Source organism: Stigmatopora nigra, unplaced genomic scaffold (genome assembly GCF_051989575.1).
Source record: "Stigmatopora nigra isolate UIUO_SnigA unplaced genomic scaffold, RoL_Snig_1.1 HiC_scaffold_25, whole genome shotgun sequence".
Classification (NCBI taxonomy): Eukaryota; Metazoa; Chordata; class Actinopteri; order Syngnathiformes; family Syngnathidae; genus Stigmatopora; species Stigmatopora nigra.
In genome coordinates, this window is record NW_027551604.1 from 500,712 (window position 1) to 522,093 (window position 21,382).

Consider the following 21,382-nt stretch of genomic DNA (forward strand, 5'->3'; position numbering starts at 1 on the left):
CAAAAAATGAACTTTTATCTAATATATATGTTGTAGTTTGCAATATTAACCCCCACGTCCTTTCCACAGTCGCTATCTCCTCAGAACGCTCAACGACGCTGGAGCTCTCGGCTGAAATCCCAACTGCCCGTGCCCAGCAGAGGGCAGCAACCTCCGCCTCGCGTTCCTGTGAGCAACCACCACCACCGCCACAACAGCAGCAGCAGCAACAACAACAACAACAACAAGGCAAACAGCAGCAGCAGCAAGACCAACAAACAAGCACAGGAGCACATCTGGCTCCTACAACAACCCAATCACAAATAAACACACCCCTCTCTTAGCCCCGCCCACTAAAGGAAAAGCCAATCCCCCAAATGGAAATCTCTCTCTCTTTCTCCTCCCCAAATTCATGGAGGACGAAAATGCTACTTTTTGAGGACTCATCCTTCAATGACGTCATTCCTCACTCCTCTAAACTGATTGGACGCCCGTCCCGGCCAATGGCATCCCACCAGACAAGGAAGTGAGTATTTAGAAAGTTGCTAATAGAGAACATTGACGTGATTTGCACAAGTGACATTTGGAAAACACGCAATCAAAAAATAATAATAAATCAAGCCCGGTATGCATATTTTGTTTCTCCATTATGAATATTTTAAAGCAAGAATTTCCCAAAAACAAGCCTTTTTTCCCCCCTTACAATTTTTCCACAGTATAATTGTTTACTTCTAAACTTGTCTGGAAATACTTGAATAGTGTCCTTAACTTAATACTACTCCTTTCCTCAAATATCTAAGTTTTTTTGTGTACCGGGCTCAATAACTGCAGTAACTAAACTAGTGGTAGGTCCAAACAAAAATATACTAAAAAAAATGTAACAACTCTAATAGGTCAACATTTACTAAATCCAAAAGTATCTTATTAAAACGTGTATTTGGTGGCCATCTACAGTTGAGTATTTTGCTGTGGATACAGTATGTGATGTAGAAGTATTATACACTTACTCAGCAGTCCCTCGTAGGCCAAGACTTTGAAACTCGTAGTACCGCTACACGTCCTGCAGGGGGTGTACTTTTGCGTACTTTGGGGACCAGATTTTCTTAGTTGTCGAAGCAAATATCCGATGTTTTTTTCTTCAAGAGTGTCATTTTTTTGTGGGTTTGAGCTGTGCTTTCGGACGTCAATCAGGGTTTTACGTGTAAATAAGAGTTTTGGAATGAGCACGACAATGACGTTTGTACAGTCGACTTTAACAAAAAAAGTGTTTGAAAGTGAGTACTAGACGTGTACTGTAAGCCATATTACTACTACTACTACTACTACTACTAAGAAGGACAAGCGACATTTTGTTTTCCTGTCATCAATCACTGTGTATGCTTTGATTCACAACCAAGATTTATTTGATGTTTATAAAGCTATCAATCTAGAAATATATATATATAAATGGATGTATACATATGTACAGGAGAGACTCGAATCGGTTTCCAAAGTGTATGACGGTCGTTGGAGTTTTTTCACCCCCCCCAAAAAACAAAACAAAAAAACAACAGTTGTCTTTTAAGCACAAAAATATTAAAAATAACGTGAATAAAAGCCAGGGTGGTTATTTTTGGAGGGGGAATTTGTCAACTGCTTAAACTGACATTGCAACTCAACTACCGTATTTTCACGACTATAAGGCGCACTTAAAAGTCTGAAATTTTCTCCAAAATAGACAATATAATCCAGTGCGCATTAAATATGGAAAAAAATAAAATGTGTCATTCATTGATGGTGCGCCTTATAATCATGAAAATACGGTAAATCATAATTTCATACAAACGTACATTTGACAAATGTTTTGTAAATATCATGAACGGAAAAAAAATATTTTTTAAATATTCCTACGAACGAACAAAGGATTTGCGAAGCCAGCAAAAAAAAGATGACAAAAACAAATATCCAAAATGGCGGACACCTTTGAATGAATTACTGGCAAGGTGCACGCTTTTTTCCCCTTTTCAGTACCTGTGCGCGTCTCTAAAGTGCTTTGGACGGCGACGTCTAAAGCCGCGTGTCCAGCGCGTCGTCTTCGGCCTCCTCGGGCAGCGAGGCGATGTTAGCCAGTGGCGGTGGCGCCGCCCTCTTGGTGGAGTTGAGGCGGTGCAACTGGGGGCCCAGACGCAGGCGGTCCGATGGACTCATGGCCTGTTTCAGTTGGCTCGTCTCGTTGAGAAGCTTGTGGATGCTGTCGTACGTCTTGATGGAGCTGCCCGACATCATCTGCGTACACACCAAATACAAGTTACACGTAATTGCTTTCATATAGATCTATAGTCTCTCGAGCACAGGTGTCAAAGTGGTGGCTCGGGGGCCGTATCTGTTTTTTTAAGGGTGACGGAATAAACATTTTGTCTGTCGTAAATGTAACCTTTTAAAATGCTGGTGCTCAATACGCCTATTGTAAACAATGCATTTCTGACTATATTTTAACCCATTTCTATTGCCTTCATTCATTCCATCCAAATTTGAATGTCTTTCTTCTCTAGCCGCCATGTTTCATTTTAGTAGCTCTACCATGAACGCATTTACCATCATTAATTGGTCGTTGTTTGTTCTTAAAAAATAAGAAATGCGCATTTTCTTCGACGGCAAAAAAACATTGAAAAAAATCTACACTATTCAGAAGTGTAGAAGAAGAAAACTTTCTCACCAGGAATGACTGGCACTCCAGGAGAGGTTCCACACGATGCTCAGAAAGAATGACGGTGCACCCCGAGAACGACTGTTTCAGCGTCTTCCGCAAAACTTGGAGCGTTCTAGACAAACAACAACGACACCATTAACAATTGGACGTGTTTTGTTTTGTTTGTTTTCTCGTCGAACTCACATGGGGTCGAGGTAGGACGAGGGTTCGTCCAGCAGCAGGATTCGAGCTTTGCTTAGGATGGAGCGAGCCAAACACATGAGCTGTTTGTGTCCGTTGCTCAGCACGTTTCCACCGTCTTCCAACTGAAAGTCCAACTTGTCGGGGAACTGCTCGATCACCGACTTCAAGCCCACCTGAAAACAGTAAGATGCTATTTATGCTACTTAAGCTAGCACGCACTTGGCTGTGAGGCTGTTACAATTTGAGCCGAAACGGTGCAACCTAAATTCAATGTCATCAATTTAACATGTCATTTGGTCGAAAATAATTTTTCGGGAGACATTTTTATATCCAAGATTTGTGTTGTGTGCAGTGGAAATCAATTTAAGACGTTAGCCACAAATGCTAGCATCCAGGAGCGATCCTTGTATACGACGCTAGCTGCTAAAACTAGCATCCAGTTGACATTAGCCACTAATGTTATCCTTCAGTAGAGGTCATTTGTTGACTTTAGCCGCTAATATGTCATTTAATAGAGCTTCTCATATGATGTGAGCCAATTACGCTAGCATCCAATAGATGTCAGTGTATGGCGTTTTTTGATAGTTAGTATCCGTTAATGTTATCATTTAATAGGGAGTCTCCTATGGTGTTAGCCAATTACGTTAGCATCCAATAGAGGTCATTGTATGGTGTTATCTGATGTTAGCATCCGCTAATGTTTACATTTAAGGATTCTCCTATGATGTTAGCCAATTACGGTAGCGTCCAGTCGAGGTCAAGGTATGACGTTGTCTGATAATGTTAGCATCAGTAGAGTTCAGTGTATGACGCTAATGTTATCATCTATTACATAGGTGTCAAAGTGGCGGTCCGGGGCCCAAATGTGGCCCGGCGCATCATATTGTGGGGCCCGGGAAAGTAAATGAGTGGCGACTTTCTGTTTTAGGATCAAATTAAAATGAAGAGTATAGATGCATATTACATTTTCTGATTTTGCCCCTTTTTAAATCAAGAATTGTAGCTTTTTATCAATTTTTCTGTGTTTTTAGTTCATAAAGCATTTTGTAAAATCTAAAAAAAATAATAAAAAACTAAAATAAACATTATTTTAGATCTATAAAAAAACAGAATATTCAGGACTTTTAGTCCAGTTCTTTTAATCCATTTATAAAAAAATGTAAAAAGTATTTCCAGCCGTACCTCGTCAGCCACCCTCCACAACTCGTCGTCGCTGTAGCGGCCGTAAGGGTCCAAGTTCATCCGAAACGTTCCGGTCAAGATGAAAACTTTCTGGAGAGGACAAACATCTCGGTAGCACCGACCCGACAAACGCAGTCTCCGCCCCCTTCCCCACAATACCTGCGGCACCACGCCGAAGGCCTTCCTCCATGCGTGAAGCGACACGGAGCTCCAGGAGACGCCGTCCACGCAAATGTCGCCGTCCGTGGAAGCCAGACGCAAGAGCGCCGAGAGCAAGGTGCTTTTTCCGGAACCCGTACGACCCAGTAGGCCCACCTAAAGGGGGGAAGACGCAGAAAATGTGGTCGGCAGACTCCTCCCCCTTTTCTTATGGACGTCCGAAAACCAAACTGACGCTGCGTCCGCCTTCCACCGAGAAACTGATGTCGCTCAGGATGGCCCGTCCGGCCTCCGTGTACTTGACGGTCAGACCCCGGACGTCCATTTGACCCCGATTGGGCCAATAGTCTTGAGCGTGCGGGTTATCGATGACCAGGTCGCTCCCCGCCTTCCCCCCTTTGCTCGCCGACGCGTCCTCCGACGGGAGGTCGATGAACTTGAAGACGCGATCCACCGAACGCATCTGATTAAAAAAAAGGGGACGGCGGCGGTCAGTGGGTGGTGGGAAGCCACGGCGCCCCCCGTGAGCGTGACGTACCAGACCGTCCACGGTGATGCTGGTGATGACGGCCCACTGGAAGGTTCCCAGGATGAGCATGGCCAGCGCCACGATGATGCCGATTTCACCCGGCTTGTCCTCTGCCGTCCCGAGGACACACACAGATGATAATGTGACAAGCGCGTACATACAGACGCACGTCCTGTGCTTGGACGCAATCTGGGACAATGGACACGCTGCCACGTTAAGATAAGACTCATCCCAAATGTTATTTGAGGACGTTAAAAGAACAGGATTGTATCTCTTGTGCTAGGTCAAGGTTGGCACACTCGGGGGGTTGCTTCGCTTTGGGCTGCTTTAACGTCAACTTGATTTCATGTACGGACCATTTTAGATAGAATATTTAGATTTTTTTATTTCATAAATGGATTAGAAGAACTGGGTTAAAAGCCCTGGATATTCAGGTTTTTATAGATCTAAAAAAGTGTTTTGAGATTTATTTCTAAGTAAGAGAAAATGTCTTTTTATCATTATGTTCCATATTAAAGTGGGAAATAGAAAATATTTTTATATGTTTTTAGAGTTTACCAAATGTTTTTTGAACTAAAAACACAAAAAAAATGATTTAAAAAATTGTCAAGGATGTCAGACTTGGGTTCGTTTGCGGGTCACTTTAACGTTAACTTGATTTCACATGGGCTGGATCATTTTATATAAATATATATAGATTCAATATAATATTTATATACTTTTTAAAATATAAATGGATTAAAATAACTGGATTCAAATCCCTGAATATTCCGTTTTTTATAGATCTAAAACAATGTTTATTTTAGCTTTTTTTTTTTAAATATATTTTTAGATTTTACATATTTTTAACTAAAAACTGAAAAAAAATGTGTCGAGTGCAAAGGGTGTCAATAGTTAAGTGAGTAGGAGAGTAGGGATGTACTCACGGTTGGTGCCGACGGCGATGAAGGCGGCGGCGGTGAAAAAGAGCACAAAGATGACGTCGCAGCGGAAAAGGAACCAGCGCAGCGTGGCCAGGTAGTGAAACCAGGCGGCCGTGTGCGTGTTGAGCGCCTTGTGGAAGAGCATCTCAAAGTAGGTCTGCCGCCCGAAGGCCCGGATGGTCCACAGACCCCTCAGCGAGATGATCACGTGAGAGAAGATGCTGCTGCGAGCTGCCAGGAGGGAAGAGAGAGAAAAAGTCAGACGCTTTGGACATATTGGATGACCCAAGCGGAATCCCGGAAAAAAAAACCCAGTGAGCGCCACGCCAGCAAATGAGGACTTGATGGATGTTCTTCATCTGAGCCAGCACACACCCACCAGCCAATGTCAGGATGGGGATGGAGGAAATCCCAAGCCGTCGCGGCCCATCCCGGCCAAGCCCGTAACAACGCCCTTCAACAGCACTAATTTTACCCTCCATAGCAAGGGTTTCAGACTCGGGTTGGTTTGCGGGCTGCATTATTGTCAACATTTCATGTGGGCTGGACCACTTTAGATAGAACATTTTTAGTTTTATAAATGGATTAAAAGCCCTGAATATTCAGTTTTTTATAGATCTAAAATAATGTTTATTTTTGTTTTTTTTTAATCTATATTTTTATATTTTACAAAATTATTTTTGAACTAAAAACACAAAAAAATGATTAAAAAATGACAATTATTGATTTAAAAGGGGAAAAATATGTAAATGTAATATACATCTATACTCTTCATTTGAATTTGATCCTAAAACAGAAAGTCGGCACTCTTGATTGACTTTCCCGGGCCACACAAAATGATGTGGCGGGCCAGATTTGGCCCCCGGCCCGCCACTTTGACACATGATGTTGACCCTAATAATGTGCTTTTGATTGATACAGTATTTCAGAAATACCACTTTGATGATTTTTCTTAAGTTTTTCCCTTCAAAGTTACACATTTGTACTCCAAGTGGTGAAAATTGGGGAATCAAGAGCCGGCTTATACGCGAGAAATTGTCAAATACAACCATTTTAAGGGTGTGGCTTATTCTCGTAAACAGTTTATATGCGAGTAAATGCGCTTACCTTCGGCTTCCAGCAACTTGAGTTGCTGTCCCGTCCTCAGGAAGTACTTTCGAAGGACGACGAAGATGACGGCCAGCGGGATGGCGGCGATGAAGATGTAGGGGCGGATGATGGACACTGTGAAGATGGCGCCCAAGACGATCACTGACAGCTAGCGCCGTGGGAATGAACGTTTTAATGGACACGGCACGGGACATTTTGACCCGTTTGTTCATTTTGCGCCGCGGTCGTCCTGGGCTCTCAAAATGGCGGCCACTTTACCTGTATGAGATCGAAGAGCACTAGCGGTAGCATGTCGTCGATGGTGGCCATGTCTTTGGTGAATCTGTTCATGATGCGGCCTGAAGGTGGCAGAAGGACCCAAAGACCCATGATTAAAGACCGCCGCCATTTGTCCATTTTCAAGGCTCCGCCTACCCGTCTTCATGGTGTTGAGCAGCGCCATGGGGGCCCGGAGCACGGAACTCAACATCTGCTCGTGCAGGCGCTTGGAGACGGTCAGCAGGGTGTGAACCAGCGGCAGTCCGCGGAAGAAACCCAGGGCCAGCACGCTCTCCGAGGTGGCCACGTAGATGTAGATGATGTAGTAGGCGCTGGTGGGCGTCACGATCACCGCCAGGTGAGTGGCCGGCGATGAGGCGTTGGGGTGCTGTTCGTCGATGTAGTTGGGCGAGTTGGGGTTGGCGCTGTCCCTCCAGATTTTGCTAAAATGGGGGAGACAATCGTAGCTAGGCTTGGGCGGTATTCAGTGTTTGACTAGCTAGCCTAGCGCGTATGTTTTTTGGGATGTAGTACTTGGACAAAACCAGGGAGAAAATGCAAACTGGGATCGAACCCAGGACCCTGGAACTGTGAGCCTGATGCGCTAACCACTTAATCCTCCTATAGGAGACGATTGTAGGCTTTAATTGCCGTATTGTCTCACATATTATTCGTTTCCGCTATTAATTATACCCTTAAAATGATTGAATATGACAATTTCCCTCGTATAAGCCGCCCCCTGATTGACCATTTTCACATCTTGGTTTTAATAGACTTACTCGGTAATCAGGTAGATGCCGATGACCGAACCGCCGACCTGAAGTAAAGAAACAAAAGAGAAATGAAAAAAAAAACGCAAGTGCTTTGATGCAACATCAGATGGGATAAATATAATCACCTCCACTACGAAGACTAGGAAGATAAAAACAAGGACGTAGACCAAACTCTTGTTGGTGGTGACGTAGCGTAGGTATGTACTCCACGACGTGGTCTCAAAGGCGTTTTCGCGCTCGTCGGCGAAACATTGCTGTTGAAGAAAGAAATTGGTCACGGCGAGGCGCCGTTTTGTGTCGGGTGGACACTACCCAGTGCCCAGACGTTTGGTCGACGGACGTTTGGTCGCCGGTCTTTTGGTGACAGAGTTTACTGTTGAAACCAGCTCCCAAAATTATATTATGAGAGAGTTTAATACCGAAGTACTGTTAAAATTAGTTGATATTTAGATGCTAAACTCTCTCATGAATATCATTTTGAGAGCTGGTTTCAACATTACTTAGATATTAAACAATATTTAGATATTAAACAGTATTTAGATATTAAACAGTACTTAGATATTAAACAGTATTTAGATATTAAACAGTACTTCGATATTAAACTCTCTCACGAATAAAATTTTGAGAGCTGGTTTCAACAATAAACTCTGTTACCAAACGTCCGGCGACCAAACGTCCGGCGACCAAACGTCCGGCGACCAAACGTCCGGCGACCAAACGTCCGGCCACGGCACTACCTCCATGTCTTCTTCATCCACTTCCTCGCTGATGTCATAGACGCTGTCTTTGGACAGACGCCGGGCGTAGATGTCCAAGTCGGACGGAAGATCCAGGTGGGACGGCGCCACCGAGAGTTTCTTCAGGAAGGACGACTGCACGGGAGGGTGGTGGCACTCGTGGGAGGGGCCGGTGATGAACGCCAGCACGGATTGGCGCCGCTGCCCGCTCAGGTGGGGCAAGCCGTGGTGGTACACGTTCCCCCTGGGGAGCACCTCCTCCACCTGCTCGTCCTCGGGCACCACCGAGAACTTCCTCTCCGAGAGCTCGGCGTCCTCGCCGTTGGACGGCGCCGCCCCGTTGGCGTTCTGCTGTCCGATGAAGGAGAACTTGTGGGCGGCGGCCAGCGGGTTGAGGATCAGCGACTGCTTGCGCTTCTCCGGGTGGGCCTCGTTGACCGCCACGGCGGGGGGCGGCGCCGGCGGCTGGCGCGAGGACCGCCGCCCGGGCTCGGCGACGCCCCACGGGGCGGCGCCCTCGTCCACCGACACCCGGCGAAGGGTCTCGGTGAGCAGGGAGCCGCGGCGCTCTGCGTTGACGTTGTCGTAGGCCTCCATGCCCAAGAGCAGCGAGCTGAAGTCGGGGCGTTGCGCCTGAAGTTGTCCGAAGGTGCCGTAGAAGAAGCAGTCGCCGTTGTGGAGCAGCAAAATCTGGTCGGCGCGTTTCAGGTGTTCCAACTTGCTGGTCACCACGATGCGGCTTTTGGAAGACATCAGCTCGCACACGCACCTGGCCACGACAAATACAGTCATTGGGAGCCAATCGAATGAGCCAATGGGATGGCTTACTTCTCAAAGATCTCCTTCTCCGTCACAATGTCCAAATGCGTGAAAGGTGCGTCCAGCAGGTAAAGGTCGGCGTCTTTGTACACCGCCCTTCGGAAAGAAAAACCCAGATTAATTAATGCATTTTCAGGACTATAAGGCGCACTTAAAAGTCTTAAATTGTCACTAAAATAGACAGGGCGCCTTATCATCCAATGCGCCTTATATATGGAACAAAAATGACATGTCATTTCTTGAAGGTGCGCCTTATAGTTGTGATAAAGTTGCGAAAATACAGTATTTACATTTTAAATACCTAGTTAACATATATAAATGTAAGATAGACAGTTTTTGCACGATTTGAACGAGGCCAAATAACATGTTTTTTTTCTCTCAAATATAATGTTAGAATCATTTGTTTCAGTTGTCACACTTTTTGGTATCCAAATTTAATTTGGTGTTGGAAAAAGTATTTTTTCAAAATTGAGTCTTGAAAAAGAGGGGGGTCGTCTTATATTCGGGCCAATACGGAAAAACTAGCCCTTTTTTGTCAATTTTTGCTTCCACAAAGATGACGAGTAAATGAGTGCGATACCTGGCCAATCCCAGTCGGGCCCTCTGACCTCCGCTGAGCGTCACGCCTCCTTCGCCCAGCAGGGTCTTGTCTTTTTCGGGCAACAACGCAAAGTCCTGCACGGGTAAAGCACACGGGCGCCATCTCAGAAATCAAAGTGAAAGCACAGGGCAAGCATTTTTTTTTATCCAACTCCCAGACATTTTGTTCAAAGTGTATCAGCGTATTGTGATAGTCTATCAAAATACAGGATTACATTTTTTTTTCAACAAACAGGATAGAAATATCTATGAGGAAGGTTAATGGTGGTACATTCAGTTATGTACACTCAGACGTTTTCTGTCAAAAACACACTAGCACGCAGATTATCAGGAAGCACAGAAGGGGGCGGGGTCACAAGGTCAAACATCACCATTGACGATATTATGCTTAAAATGTCCTACCTTTTTTTTAAAGCAGGACTTCCATTGGTAATGCATGAGGGATCAAGTTAAATAAAGGTTTAAATCGCTGTTAATCACACTTGTTTTGTACAAACACAAATCTGTGCAGGGTCAAGCCAAAAGTTTTTTTTTTTACGGTGGAGGTTTTTAGGATCTTTGCTAATTTTAGTCAAATACCACTTAAATATCCTTTTCATTTGTCAATGTTTAGCGACGCTTTGGGGTCCCCTGCAGACCAGGGAAGGCCCTCCCGCCACACTTTGGGCACCCCTCCCTCGTTTAGGTGAAAATTTAAGCCATTTTCGCCTCGTCCATCAAAACAAACTGTTTGAGGAGGCATGTACGTCTTCGCTAAAGTTTCAGCTAGCTCGGATCGTTAGCGGCTCGCTAAATTTGGCCCTGTTACCCGTCACACCCCATTTTTTTTGGTTGTCACGTTGACCCAGTGTGTCAAGATGTCCGCCTGTGGACAGTGCACACGGCGCTTGTTTGCTGTGGCAACAATGCGTGTTTGGGAGCAAAACACTTTAAAGTGCGCCCACATTGTGTGTGGGTCACTAAAGGTGAAAATCCCAATTTAAAGTTCAATCAAAACAAAAGGGCAAAAGTGACTTTTCTCAAGCTCAAGTGGTTCGTTACGAAGCATCCTCCCTCACTAAACACAACTGGTTTGTGTCTCCCGTCCCGGCCCATTATGGACCAACCAGCGGCTCACGTTACATCACGCTGCGTTCCCGTGGCAACAGAGTGGAGGTTATCCCACCGAGGGCTCTTCACTCACCACCTCGTGCTTATGAGAATTAGTTTGTGTCAGTGTGTGTTCGTGTGTGTGTGTGTGACAATTTCGATGAAGAAGAAGGTGTTTCCAACGCTTTGGAAGAGAAACCTGGAGAAAGTTTGACCTTAAGCCATAGTGACTGACAGCTAATTTATGGGCGTGATACGAGTACAGTGAAATTTAAAGGCTGCACGTAAAGTATGGGGTCAGGCAAAGTCATGTGACACATTTGTAGATTGAATAAAATAATATAAAATAAATAGAATACTCAGAGGTCACCCCCATTATTCTAAATAAATCGATCTCAATTTATTGACCAACTTATATACTATATATACACTGTCAAAAATTAACTCTAGAGCACTGGTGTCAAAGTGGCGGCTCAGGGGCCAAATCTGGCCCGACGCATCATTTTGTGCGGCCCGGGAAAGTCAATCATGAGTGCCAACTTTCTGTTTTAGGATCAAATTTATATGATAGATATAGATGTATATTAAATTTCCTGATTTTGCCCCTTTTAAATCATTAATTGTCATTTTGTAAAATGTAAAATTATTTTTTTAAAAAGCTCAAATAAACATTGTTTTAGATCTATAAAAAAACAGAATATTCAGGGGTTTTAATCTGGTTCTTTTAATCCATAATGGTAATTTTTAAATCAATAATTGTCATTTTTGTATCATTTTTTTCTGTGTTTTTAGTTCGAAAATAATTTTGTAAAATCTAAAAATATATTTAAAAAAAGCTAAAACAAACATTGTTTTGGATCTATAAAAATTGAATATTGAGGGCTTTTAGTCCAGTTCTTTTAATCCATTTATAAAAAAAAAAATCTCAATATTCTATGTAAAATGAAATCAAATTGACGTTAAAGCGGCCCGCCTACCAACCCGAGTCTGACATCCTTGATCTATATTTTTTTTACTTTATTGGCATGTTATTAATCCTACAAATGTGTCTGATCATTTTGAATTGAATTAAACCAAATGCTTTTTATTACCTGACTGTCTACAATACCGCAATACGATTTTCTATCATTGAATTTCTGCAGTTTTCCCAGTTTTCAATTTTTCTCCTCCATTGTACTGTTTCACACAGGTAAACGAACATTCAAAATTTATGGTCCAAGTACTCACCTCCTCCAGTTGGCAAGCCTTGATGACGGAGGCGTATCGGTATTCGTCGTAGGTGAGTCCGAAGAGGATGTTGTCTCGGATGGTGCCCGGCATGATCCACGACGTCTGCGAGGAGAAGGACACGCGACCGCTGTGTCGGATTTTGCCCTCCGACGGCATCAGTTCTCCCAGGATCAGCATGAGGAGGGAGCTCTGCGAGGAATGACGTCACGTGACGTGGGATGGCGCCGACCATGGGAATGGCGATCGTTGGAATATGACGGCTGACCTTTCCGGAACCCGTAGATCCGGCCACCGCCAACATCTTTCCTTTCTCCAGGTAGAGGCTGACGTTCTTCAAGACGGGCGTCACGTAAAGGTTGGTGAAAAAAAGGCCGCCGTTGGCATGGCCGCTCGCTTTGTTTTCCTGTTTGATTTTCTCAAACAACTCCACGATGCCCTAAAAAACACACACATTGGCAATAATAATGGATAGTTGAAGTGAGCATCTCGTTGGGGTTTGAATCTGGGTTCTTGTTGTGCTTAAGTTTTTACAAAAAAAATGTTTTTACAATATCCTGAAACTGGGGAAAACTCGCAATTCTGTCGGCCCTGGGTTTGATTCTAGATTAGTCCACCTGTGTGGAGTTTGCATGTTCTCCCTGGGCTTGCGTGGGTTTTCTCCAGGCACTCTAGTTTCCTCCCACAACTCAAAAACATGCATGCTAGGCTAGCTGGTCCAACACTAAATTGCCTAAACCTAGCTTTGATTGGTTATTCTCTAGCTCCAGCACCCCCCCATAGTCAAAGTTTTCATTGGTCTAAGGGTGTCCATCTCCCAACTCCATTTCACATGACCCATTTTTGATGGAATGTTTAGATTTTTTTAAATAAATAGATTAAATATATTAGTAATATTCCGTTTTTTTAGAGATCTAAAACAATGTTGATTTTAGCTTTTTTTATATATATATATTTTTAGATTTTACAAAATGATTTTTTAACTAAAAACACAGAAAATTGATTTAAAAAGGGGAAAACCTGGAAATATAATATACATCTATACTCTATTTGAATTTGATCCTAAAACAGAAAGTCATGATATACTTTCCCGGGCCGCACAAAATGATGCGGCGGGCCACATTTGGCCTCCGGGCCGCCACTTTGACACCTGTGCTCTATATTTTGCCATTCATAATTTATTTTTAATGCGGAATGATGCACTTTAGTGATTATTTTCCCCATTAACTGGTGACCAATCATTGGAGACCTACTGTGACTATTGTTATGATTAGCAACAGACAGCATCATTTACATGCTATTTTTTTGGCGAAATCGGCAATCTAATCTTATCTATGATATGGCCATTTGTTTTTATGATGACTTATTTCATTTTGTAGGCCACGGTCGTCCCACCTCGTCCCAGGAAGCCGAGACGTTGATGAGTTCCAACTCGGTGGTGGTCAAGTTGTACTCCAGAACGCGGTACTCTTCCTTCAACAAGAAATCCTACCAAAAAAAATAAGGACACCACCCATCAGTCCTGAGCGGGAACCCGAGGAAAAGCCACCCGGGACCAGCCCACCTCGATCTTGTTGACCAGGGCCAGCGTGTCGTACCACATCTGGATGGATCCGGGCAGCTGGCGCGTCAACGTCATGCGCAGGACCATGCAGTAGGACGCCGTGGTAAAGATGCGGCGCAGGATGATTCCCGTGCCCAACGCGTGCGGCACGATGGCCGACACGACCACCAAGATGGCCGAGAAGAAGTAGGCGGCGCTGTAGAAGTAGCGCAAGGAGCCGATCTTCCGGGTCAGCTTGACTTCGTCCCTGGAAGGGGGAAATGGTGGACGAACTGAGCGGCCATTTTGCTTGACTTGGTCTTCTTACTGTCGGATGTTCTTGATGATGGTCTCCATGACTTCCTCCCAGCCGTACGCCTTGACCGAATGGATGTTCTCCACGATCTCCGAGGTGAGCGCCAGACGTCGGTTGATCATGCTCGCTCGCTTTGCCCTTTTGGAAACAATCGCAGGCGGTCATAAACAAGCTAATATATCAATAATACAAAGAATATATGGGTAAATATTCATGTGAAGATGATAGCATTCAGTCCCATGGCCCAAAAACATGCATACTAGACTAGCTGTTTGACGACTCTAAATAGCCAAACCCACATGGTGTCAAAGTGGCGGCCCGGGGGCCGAATCTGGCCCGCCGCATCATTTTGTGCGGCCCAACAAAGTCAATCATGAGTTTCTGTTTTAGGATCAAATTCAAATGAAGAGTAGAGATGGATATTATATTTCCTAATTTTCCCCCTTTTTAGATCAATTATTGTCATTTTTTAATCAATTTCTTGGTGTTTTTAGGTCAAAAACATTTTGTAAGATCTAAAAATATATATAAAAAAAGCGAAAATAAACATTGTTTTAGATCTATAAAGATGGATTAGGCTCCAGCACAATTGTGAAGAAAAAATCTCGTCCAAAAAATAAATCATTATTCAGAGAGTCAACCAAAAATGTCATTTCTTTCCCCCCCTAAGAAAATCCTTTTAATTTCAGCAAGTGGCACACATCCGCTAGGGGGTGCTATGGCAGTTGCACTTTTACCTTACTCGTGTATAACACGCTACCACGAATTTTTTTGGAATCCGTTTTTAAAAAATGTCCATTAAATTGGAACTTTCTGATCATTCCAAAGAGGCCACACGTACAAATGAGGTCGTTAATTTACCCCAGCCGCTTATCCTCACAAGGTTCGCTGGGGTGCTGGAGCCTATCACGGCCCACAAACTGAAATCATGTTTTGGTGTTTGTTTTCAGAGATCTTTTTTGTTGTTGTTGTTTTTGTGCTCACCGGTGCGGTCCCATCTTCTGAGCCAGGCAGGCCTGGACGATGCCGAGCAGGGTGAGGGAGGCCAGCGCGCAGAAGCCGTACACCTCGATCAGTTCCCAGATCAAACCCACGCACAGGATGCACTGAAGAGGCGTGATCCACACAAAGTGCGCCAGGGCCAGACTCTACAAGTAAGCAATGTACCACATCAGCGTAATCCCCAAAAAAACACTAAAACGTGGGTTTAAATGGAAAAAAACCCATGTAAGACCACTTTTATTTAAAAAGTCACCGATTCACTAAAAAAACGTATATTCCAAAGCCAATTTCTTTCAAATATTTTACATTTGGTTTAATTATCCCAAAAAATCTGCATTTTTTTGTGTATTTACAACACAAAAATATTTGTAACAATAGCGCTGTATCGTCATAAATAGAAGTATAGAAAAGAAGAGTTTCATAATATTAGGATTAATAATAAAGCACAATTACCAACATAGTCTTGACAACCAAAAAATAGCTTCCTTTTTCCTAAACTTAATTCCACAAAATTAGCTTTTATGAACAATGTCGTCATTTATATTTAAAAAAAACTACACAAATATTTGACCATAATTGCTTATTTCTTCCTCAAAGTCTCAAGTTTGGCGTGGAACCCCGCCCCCAAACACTGTTCTTTCCCATGGGACCACTAGGGTGAAACCCTCCCCCTGCCCCTCCCCCTCCCCCCATCCCACCAGGCACATTGAAGTCAGACGCTAATTGCGTGTCCGCAAGTGTCAGAACACTTTGACATTCTACGTGTCCCCGAGAGCGCGGGCGGCCAACGGCGCGACACGTTACATCACCCCCCCGTGCGCGTTTACGACACCTTTCATCTCGCACGCCAAGTTTCAGCGACGGGCTTACCTCGTCCAGCTTGTTGAGGTGGGCCGACATGAGACTCACTAGCTGACCCGTGCTAATTTTGTCCAAAACTCGGCTGGACAGCTTCAGGGTCTGCACAAAAGATACATAAAAAATACAAAAAAATAAACCCTTAAAAGTGCCTTAAAATGGTTGAATTTGACAATTTCCCTCGTTTAAGCCGCACCCTGATTCACAATTTTCACCAACATATTCATGGTTTTCATTTAGCCAGCTAGCCTAGCGCGCATGTTTTTGGGATGTGGGCAAAAACCAAAATATGTCTGGATTTAGCGCATAGATGAAGGTTCTTACTTTTTTGTAGATGAGGCTGAAGAGCGCGATGCGGATCTGCATGCCCAGGTGATGCAGTCCGAAAATGGCCGGCTGTAAGAGCAGGAAGCGGGCGGTGAACAGCAGGCACAGGCCCAGGGCCAGGAAGTAACCCTGACCGCGCTCGGGGGCGTGGAAAGGGTCGAAGGAGGCGATGATGCGTCCCAGGAGTTGAGGTTGGACCGTCTTGGACGCCTCCTGATGGGATGGGACGACATAGACCAAGGGTGTCACACTCAGGTTGGGTCGCTTTAACGTCAACTTGACTTAATTTGGACCAGGTTAGATATAATGTTTAGATTATTTTTTAATAAATGGATTAAAAGAAGCGGATTAAAAGCCCTGAATATTCTGTTTTTTATAGATCTAAAACAATGTTTATTTTAATATATTTTTAGATTTTACAATATGATTTTCAAACTAAAAACAGAAAAAATTGATAAAAAATGACATTTATTGATTTAAAAGGGGCAAAATCATGAAATGTAATATACATCTATATCTATTATTTGAATTTGATCCTAAAACAGAAAGTCATGATTGACTTTCTCAGACCGCAAAAAAATGATGTGGCGGGCCAGATTTGGCCCCCGGGCCGCCACTTTGACACACTTGTCATAGACGGACAGGTTGAAGATGTTGCCACTCACCCCGAGATAGAGGAGGATCCCGAAAAAGATGAAGGGGCAGATGAAGCATCGTGCCAGGGCTCGCATCAATCTGGGTTTGCTTTTGGCAGAAACCACTTCTCGGTCCCATTCTCTGCCCGCAAACAACAACAACAACAACAATTAGCCTATAAAGTCATTTACAACGCATTTTGCGTCTGTTAAATCATTTACAAAAGATTTTCGTAAAAATAAGACATCACGCCAGATTCAAACTCATTTGAAATGCTCAATGTTAAACTTTATGATCATTTATTTGTCCACAAATGACAAAAATATTGTTCTAGGTGTCTACAGTAATCCCTCGAATATCGCGGGAAAAAGGACAAAGGACTAAAACACCCATCAAGCTGTTTTTGGGGATTCATTTTTACTGTGAGTACATTTTTCTAAAGTGTTTACATGATATTTAGATCTGAATACATTAGTCTTTTAATAAGCCTATTGCTTTTATTTAATATTTATACACTTTTTGATTATTCCACTTCTGTATGGGCCTGAAAACATGTATTGTGGTAGTTTATAATGATCCTATTTTGCATTTTTTAATTTTTACGAATATCTAATCTACATTAACTGCGATATTCGACTTGAAGAGTTTACAATATATTTTAAGACAGTCCATTTCACTTGTTTTTGATTGAAAAAAGACCCCAAAAAACCCAGGTTAATGCTTTAAAATGTACTGCACATTTTCTTGACTTTTCATTTCCTGTCCAGCGTCTTACTTTTATTTTTTTGGGTGTTTTTTCTTGCCTTCCAGCTCTTTCATGAAGACTTTTTTTGTGGACTTGTGCGAATGATGTGCGCCTTTTAAATGGAAGATAAAGTTCACGTTCCCAGAAGCCCTTTTTTTGTTTTTTTTTACGACGTTGCCAGCTTTAAAATAATGAAGCCAATCACTCACCGTCACACTTTTTTATTTTTTTTATTTTTTAAAAGGTCGACTCTTTAGCACTTGCTGTGTCGGGGAGTCAAGGACACACACACACACACACACACTGCTTTTTTATCTAAAAAACTCCTCACAATGACAAAAAAAGCCCAAAAATCTAAGTTTTTCTATAATTTTTTTGTCAAATTTTTTTGGTAATGTTACTTATGATAAACATGGCTGCCAAAGTTCAACTAACTCAATTAAATAAGCTTTGGGGGCTGAATTTTTATAACATTTCAAAAGATATTTAGTGTAAAGATTCCGTTAAAAAATGTGTACTTTTCTTATCAAATTGACAGCAGAAATGCTAGGCTAATTATATGCTAAATTTTTAGTTGTTTGTCTCTTTGGGCCTTGTGATTGGCTGCCCACCCATTCAGGGTGTCTCCTGCCTGGTACCCTAAGTCAACTGGGATAAGCTCCAACACCCCCATGCGTTACAAAAAAAATAAATGAATGAATGTTTGAAGGTTTTGCTACAAAACAAGAAACTCCGATAAATCAAGTTCACAAGGTCAGACTTGAGTGAAATATGTCACGGAAGTCCTTTTTTTTTTTAATAGAGTGCGCGGGGGAGACGGAATTGGAATGCCGGAGCCAAAAGCTTCAGTAACTTATTGGCCACCCGTGACGGAGCTGGTCGTCCAAACTATTTGAATTGAACGGGCAAACTATGGCCCGCGGGCCACATATGGCCCATTAGGCTTTTTAATCCGGCCCGCCAACGTTGTCCAAATAATGTTTTTCTTTTTCTCCCCAAGTTGGCGCTGTTTACGTGTTGAAGCCATTGGCAGTAGCTGTGTCCACTCTTATTTGTTTTTGGTGTTTTACAGCCCCTCTATCAATATTTTAAATGACATTTTAATATTTCTTAATACATTCTTTTTACTTAACTTTATACTTTGTACTTTTGACTTGACTTTGTACTTTGTACTTGACTTTGTAATTTGTACTTCCAACTTTTTACTTTACTTTGTACTTCCAACTTTTTACTTTACTTTGTACTTTTTACTTTACTTTGTACTTTTTACTTTACTTTGTACTTTTTACTTTACATTGTACTTTGTACTTTACTTTGTACTTTTTACTTTACTTTGTACTTTTTACTTTACTTTGTACTTTTTACTTTACTTTATACTTTTGACTTTGTACTTTATACTTTTGACTTTGTACTTTATACTTTTGATTTGACTTTGTACTTTATACTTTTTATTTTACTTTGTACTTTTTACTTTTTACTTTGTACTTTATACTTTGTACTTTGTACTTTATACTTTACTTTGTACTTTATACTTTATACTTTTTACTTTTTACTTTATACTTTTGACTTAAATGATGTGTGATGAGTATATTAATACTTGAGACCTTGTTTTCCGTTTGTTTCATATGTACTGTTAACGGATGCACTTTTTTATATGTATCCTATCTTCTGTTCTGACCCGGCCCATCTCGCGTCAAATTTTTAAACTCAATGTGGCCCACCCCGGGCCCAAAAGTTTGCCCACCCCTGATCTAAGCCAATGAGATAACATTTAGGAATCACTTAAGCTAAGAAAAAAGGTGTGTTTGTTTGCATCACATGCCCCCGTCGTTTATGTCTGGGCACGTCTTAAATGCCAACCCGTATTTGAAATGGAGATTGAGGCAAAGCAAGTGAGAGAGACGTCTTGCCACCGTAAACAAGTAAAAAAGGGCGCACGTGGACATAAAAAAAAAAAAGCAAAATAAAAGCCGCAAACCTTTCGAGCCTCTCCGAGAGGTTCCCGGCAAGGTCGTAGGAAGGTGCTTTATAAACGTCTGTCAGGTCCAACTTTTTACGGAAGCCCTTCCGGAGCAGCGGTGAGGTCCACCTAAATTCAAAAATAATAATAAAGGAATAACAAAGCCATTCCAACCTTTGACAAATAAAAAATCCCAATGTATATTTCCATTGGAAAAAAAGATGCAAAATTCACCCAAAAACAAGCCACCAAGTCTACATAAAATGCTTTATTGCTTTTAAATATTTAAATTTTATGCCCCCTTTTTTAAATACATATCTGTTAGCTTTTACTCATTTTTTAAGTATTGCAGAGAGGACATAAATATGAATAATGAGCAATTAACTCATGGAAGATCTAATATTCGCTATAGAATTGTTTCAATTCTGCTTCAAAAATAATTTGTCTCAAAATATTGTGTCTAATAGGCAAAAAAACCCACCAATTTCTTTAATGTAATTAAAAAAAGTTAATTAAAAATGTAAAATATTTGGTGTCAAGTGATTTTCATTGTGCCAAATTATCAAACTAATGTTTAAAAAAAATGGCATCTATGTTGTGTAAAGTACTTTTCTTTCTGCCAAGTTCTAAAAAATATGAAACTAATGTCAAAAAATGGCGTTTATTAACTATTTAGTGTATTTTTTGAACCTTTGTACTTCAATCCTGCATTTCAAATGTTTTATCTCCATAAATATTTGTGCAGCCATATTTAACATACCATAAGTAGCTAGTACAGTACTTTTGTCACTTCTATATAGATAATAAAGGAACGTACCAGAAGAAAAACCTGGAGAGAAAGTTGGCATCTTCCACGGGTGACTTCTGCATCCTCAGCTGGGTCGTGTACACCTGAGAGAGAGAGAGGCGAGTGCATGGGGGCCCGTCTCACTTTCATTTGTGGACCCCTCTTTTCTTTCTTTCTTTTAGGCGGACGACTTGCTTCCCCCCCTTCCCAGAGCAAAAATCCGGCTCCCAGCGGCGCGAGACCACCACCAGGAAAGTGTCCCGGTTTGGCGTGACGCTGCGCCGCGACGCGTCCGATGTCGGTGGAGCTTCCACGGGGCTGAACGGACTGACTTCTGGGTGGTGAGTGTGAGGGGCGCGTGAAGGAGGAGGAGGAGGAGGCCATCCTTTATGTGCGTGCGCGCGCACGACACACACACGCATACTCCTACACATACACGGTAGGGACAACACTTATCTGTGGAACAACAGACAAAAAAATGCGTTGAAAAAAAATCGTTATCTCCGTTTTTAGGAGAGATGATTAAAGAAGCATTCCACAGAAAGTACAAATAAAAAGATAGTAAAGTCACTTAAGTTTGTTTTTAAGTTCATTCGAAAATTACAGGCACTGACAATGACGTTGAATTAATAGTAGATTTTAATTTTGGTCATTCAAAATTAATCAAACAATTAAAAGTTGTATAGTTTGGGTTGTGAGCCTTTTTTGTTGGTTTAGGCGTAAGCATTAATGGCCTCAGTGCAGGAAACGACGACCTCTGCTGGACATTTACGGACACTAAACTATAACTGAGACGATTGAAAGCTTTATTGATATATCAACTTCGGAAATGTATGAAGTGTTTTAAAATAATTAATATACTATTATAACAGAAATTACGTACCATAAAATAACAGTCTGAATAAACATTATGTTAATATTAATAAATACACTTCTAAAAGTAATTATCAA

The 21,382-nt window shown here is 42.2% G+C and overlaps 2 protein-coding genes and 1 long non-coding RNA gene across 3 annotated transcripts in view; 2 read left to right on the forward strand and 1 right to left on the reverse strand.

Annotated features, from left to right (window-relative positions):
* Positions 1-1,440, forward strand: part of cttnbp2 (cortactin binding protein 2) — a 31,260-nt gene extending 29,820 nt beyond the window's left edge. The window contains exon 23 of the mRNA XM_077711277.1: positions 70-1,440. Within this exon, the coding sequence (XP_077567403.1) occupies positions 70-306 (237 nt within the window). The 3' untranslated portion in view covers positions 307-1,440. The remainder of the gene's footprint in view (positions 1-69) is intronic.
* On the reverse strand, positions 1,360-20,777 carry cftr (CF transmembrane conductance regulator). The gene is made up of 27 exons (XM_077711280.1): positions 20,462-20,777; positions 19,663-19,773; positions 16,969-17,080; positions 16,301-16,516; positions 15,989-16,078; positions 15,101-15,264; positions 14,129-14,254; positions 13,822-14,068; positions 13,653-13,745; positions 12,526-12,696; positions 12,258-12,449; positions 9,922-10,016; positions 9,351-9,437; positions 8,523-9,291; positions 7,911-8,039; positions 7,792-7,829; positions 7,169-7,455; positions 7,013-7,092; positions 6,752-6,902; positions 5,648-5,875; positions 4,731-4,831; positions 4,428-4,655; positions 4,193-4,348; positions 4,034-4,123; positions 2,852-3,024; positions 2,675-2,780; positions 1,360-2,244 (listed from the first exon to the last, which is right to left on the reverse strand). Exons 1-27 carry the CDS (start codon positions 20,512-20,514, stop codon positions 2,026-2,028), a joined length of 4,512 nt encoding a protein of 1,503 aa, XP_077567406.1. The 5' UTR covers positions 20,515-20,777; the 3' UTR covers positions 1,360-2,025.
* Positions 12,500-15,394, forward strand: LOC144192208 (uncharacterized). Its single transcript, XR_013325073.1, has 3 exons — positions 12,500-12,615; positions 13,637-14,212; positions 15,127-15,394. It is a non-coding gene; the product is annotated as an uncharacterized LOC144192208 (long non-coding RNA).
* Positions 20,778-21,382: the final 605 nt, after the last annotated feature.

What these genes read in the sequence shown, in the direction of transcription:
- cftr (XM_077711280.1), bottom strand. Translation starts at nt 20,514, where the DNA reads ATGCAGAAGTCACCCGTGGAAGATGCCAACTTTCTCTCCAGGTTTTTC. An exon ending in CAAGTTGCTGGAAGCCGAAG is followed by an intron (nt 5,876 to 6,751) that starts GTAAGCGCATTT and finishes CCCTCCTGGCAG; the next exon opens with CTCGCAGCAGCATCTTCTCT. An exon ending in TGTGGAGGGTGGCTGACGAG is followed by an intron (nt 3,025 to 4,033) that starts GTACGGCTGGAA and finishes TACTGTTTTCAG; the next exon opens with GTGGGCTTGAAGTCGGTGAT.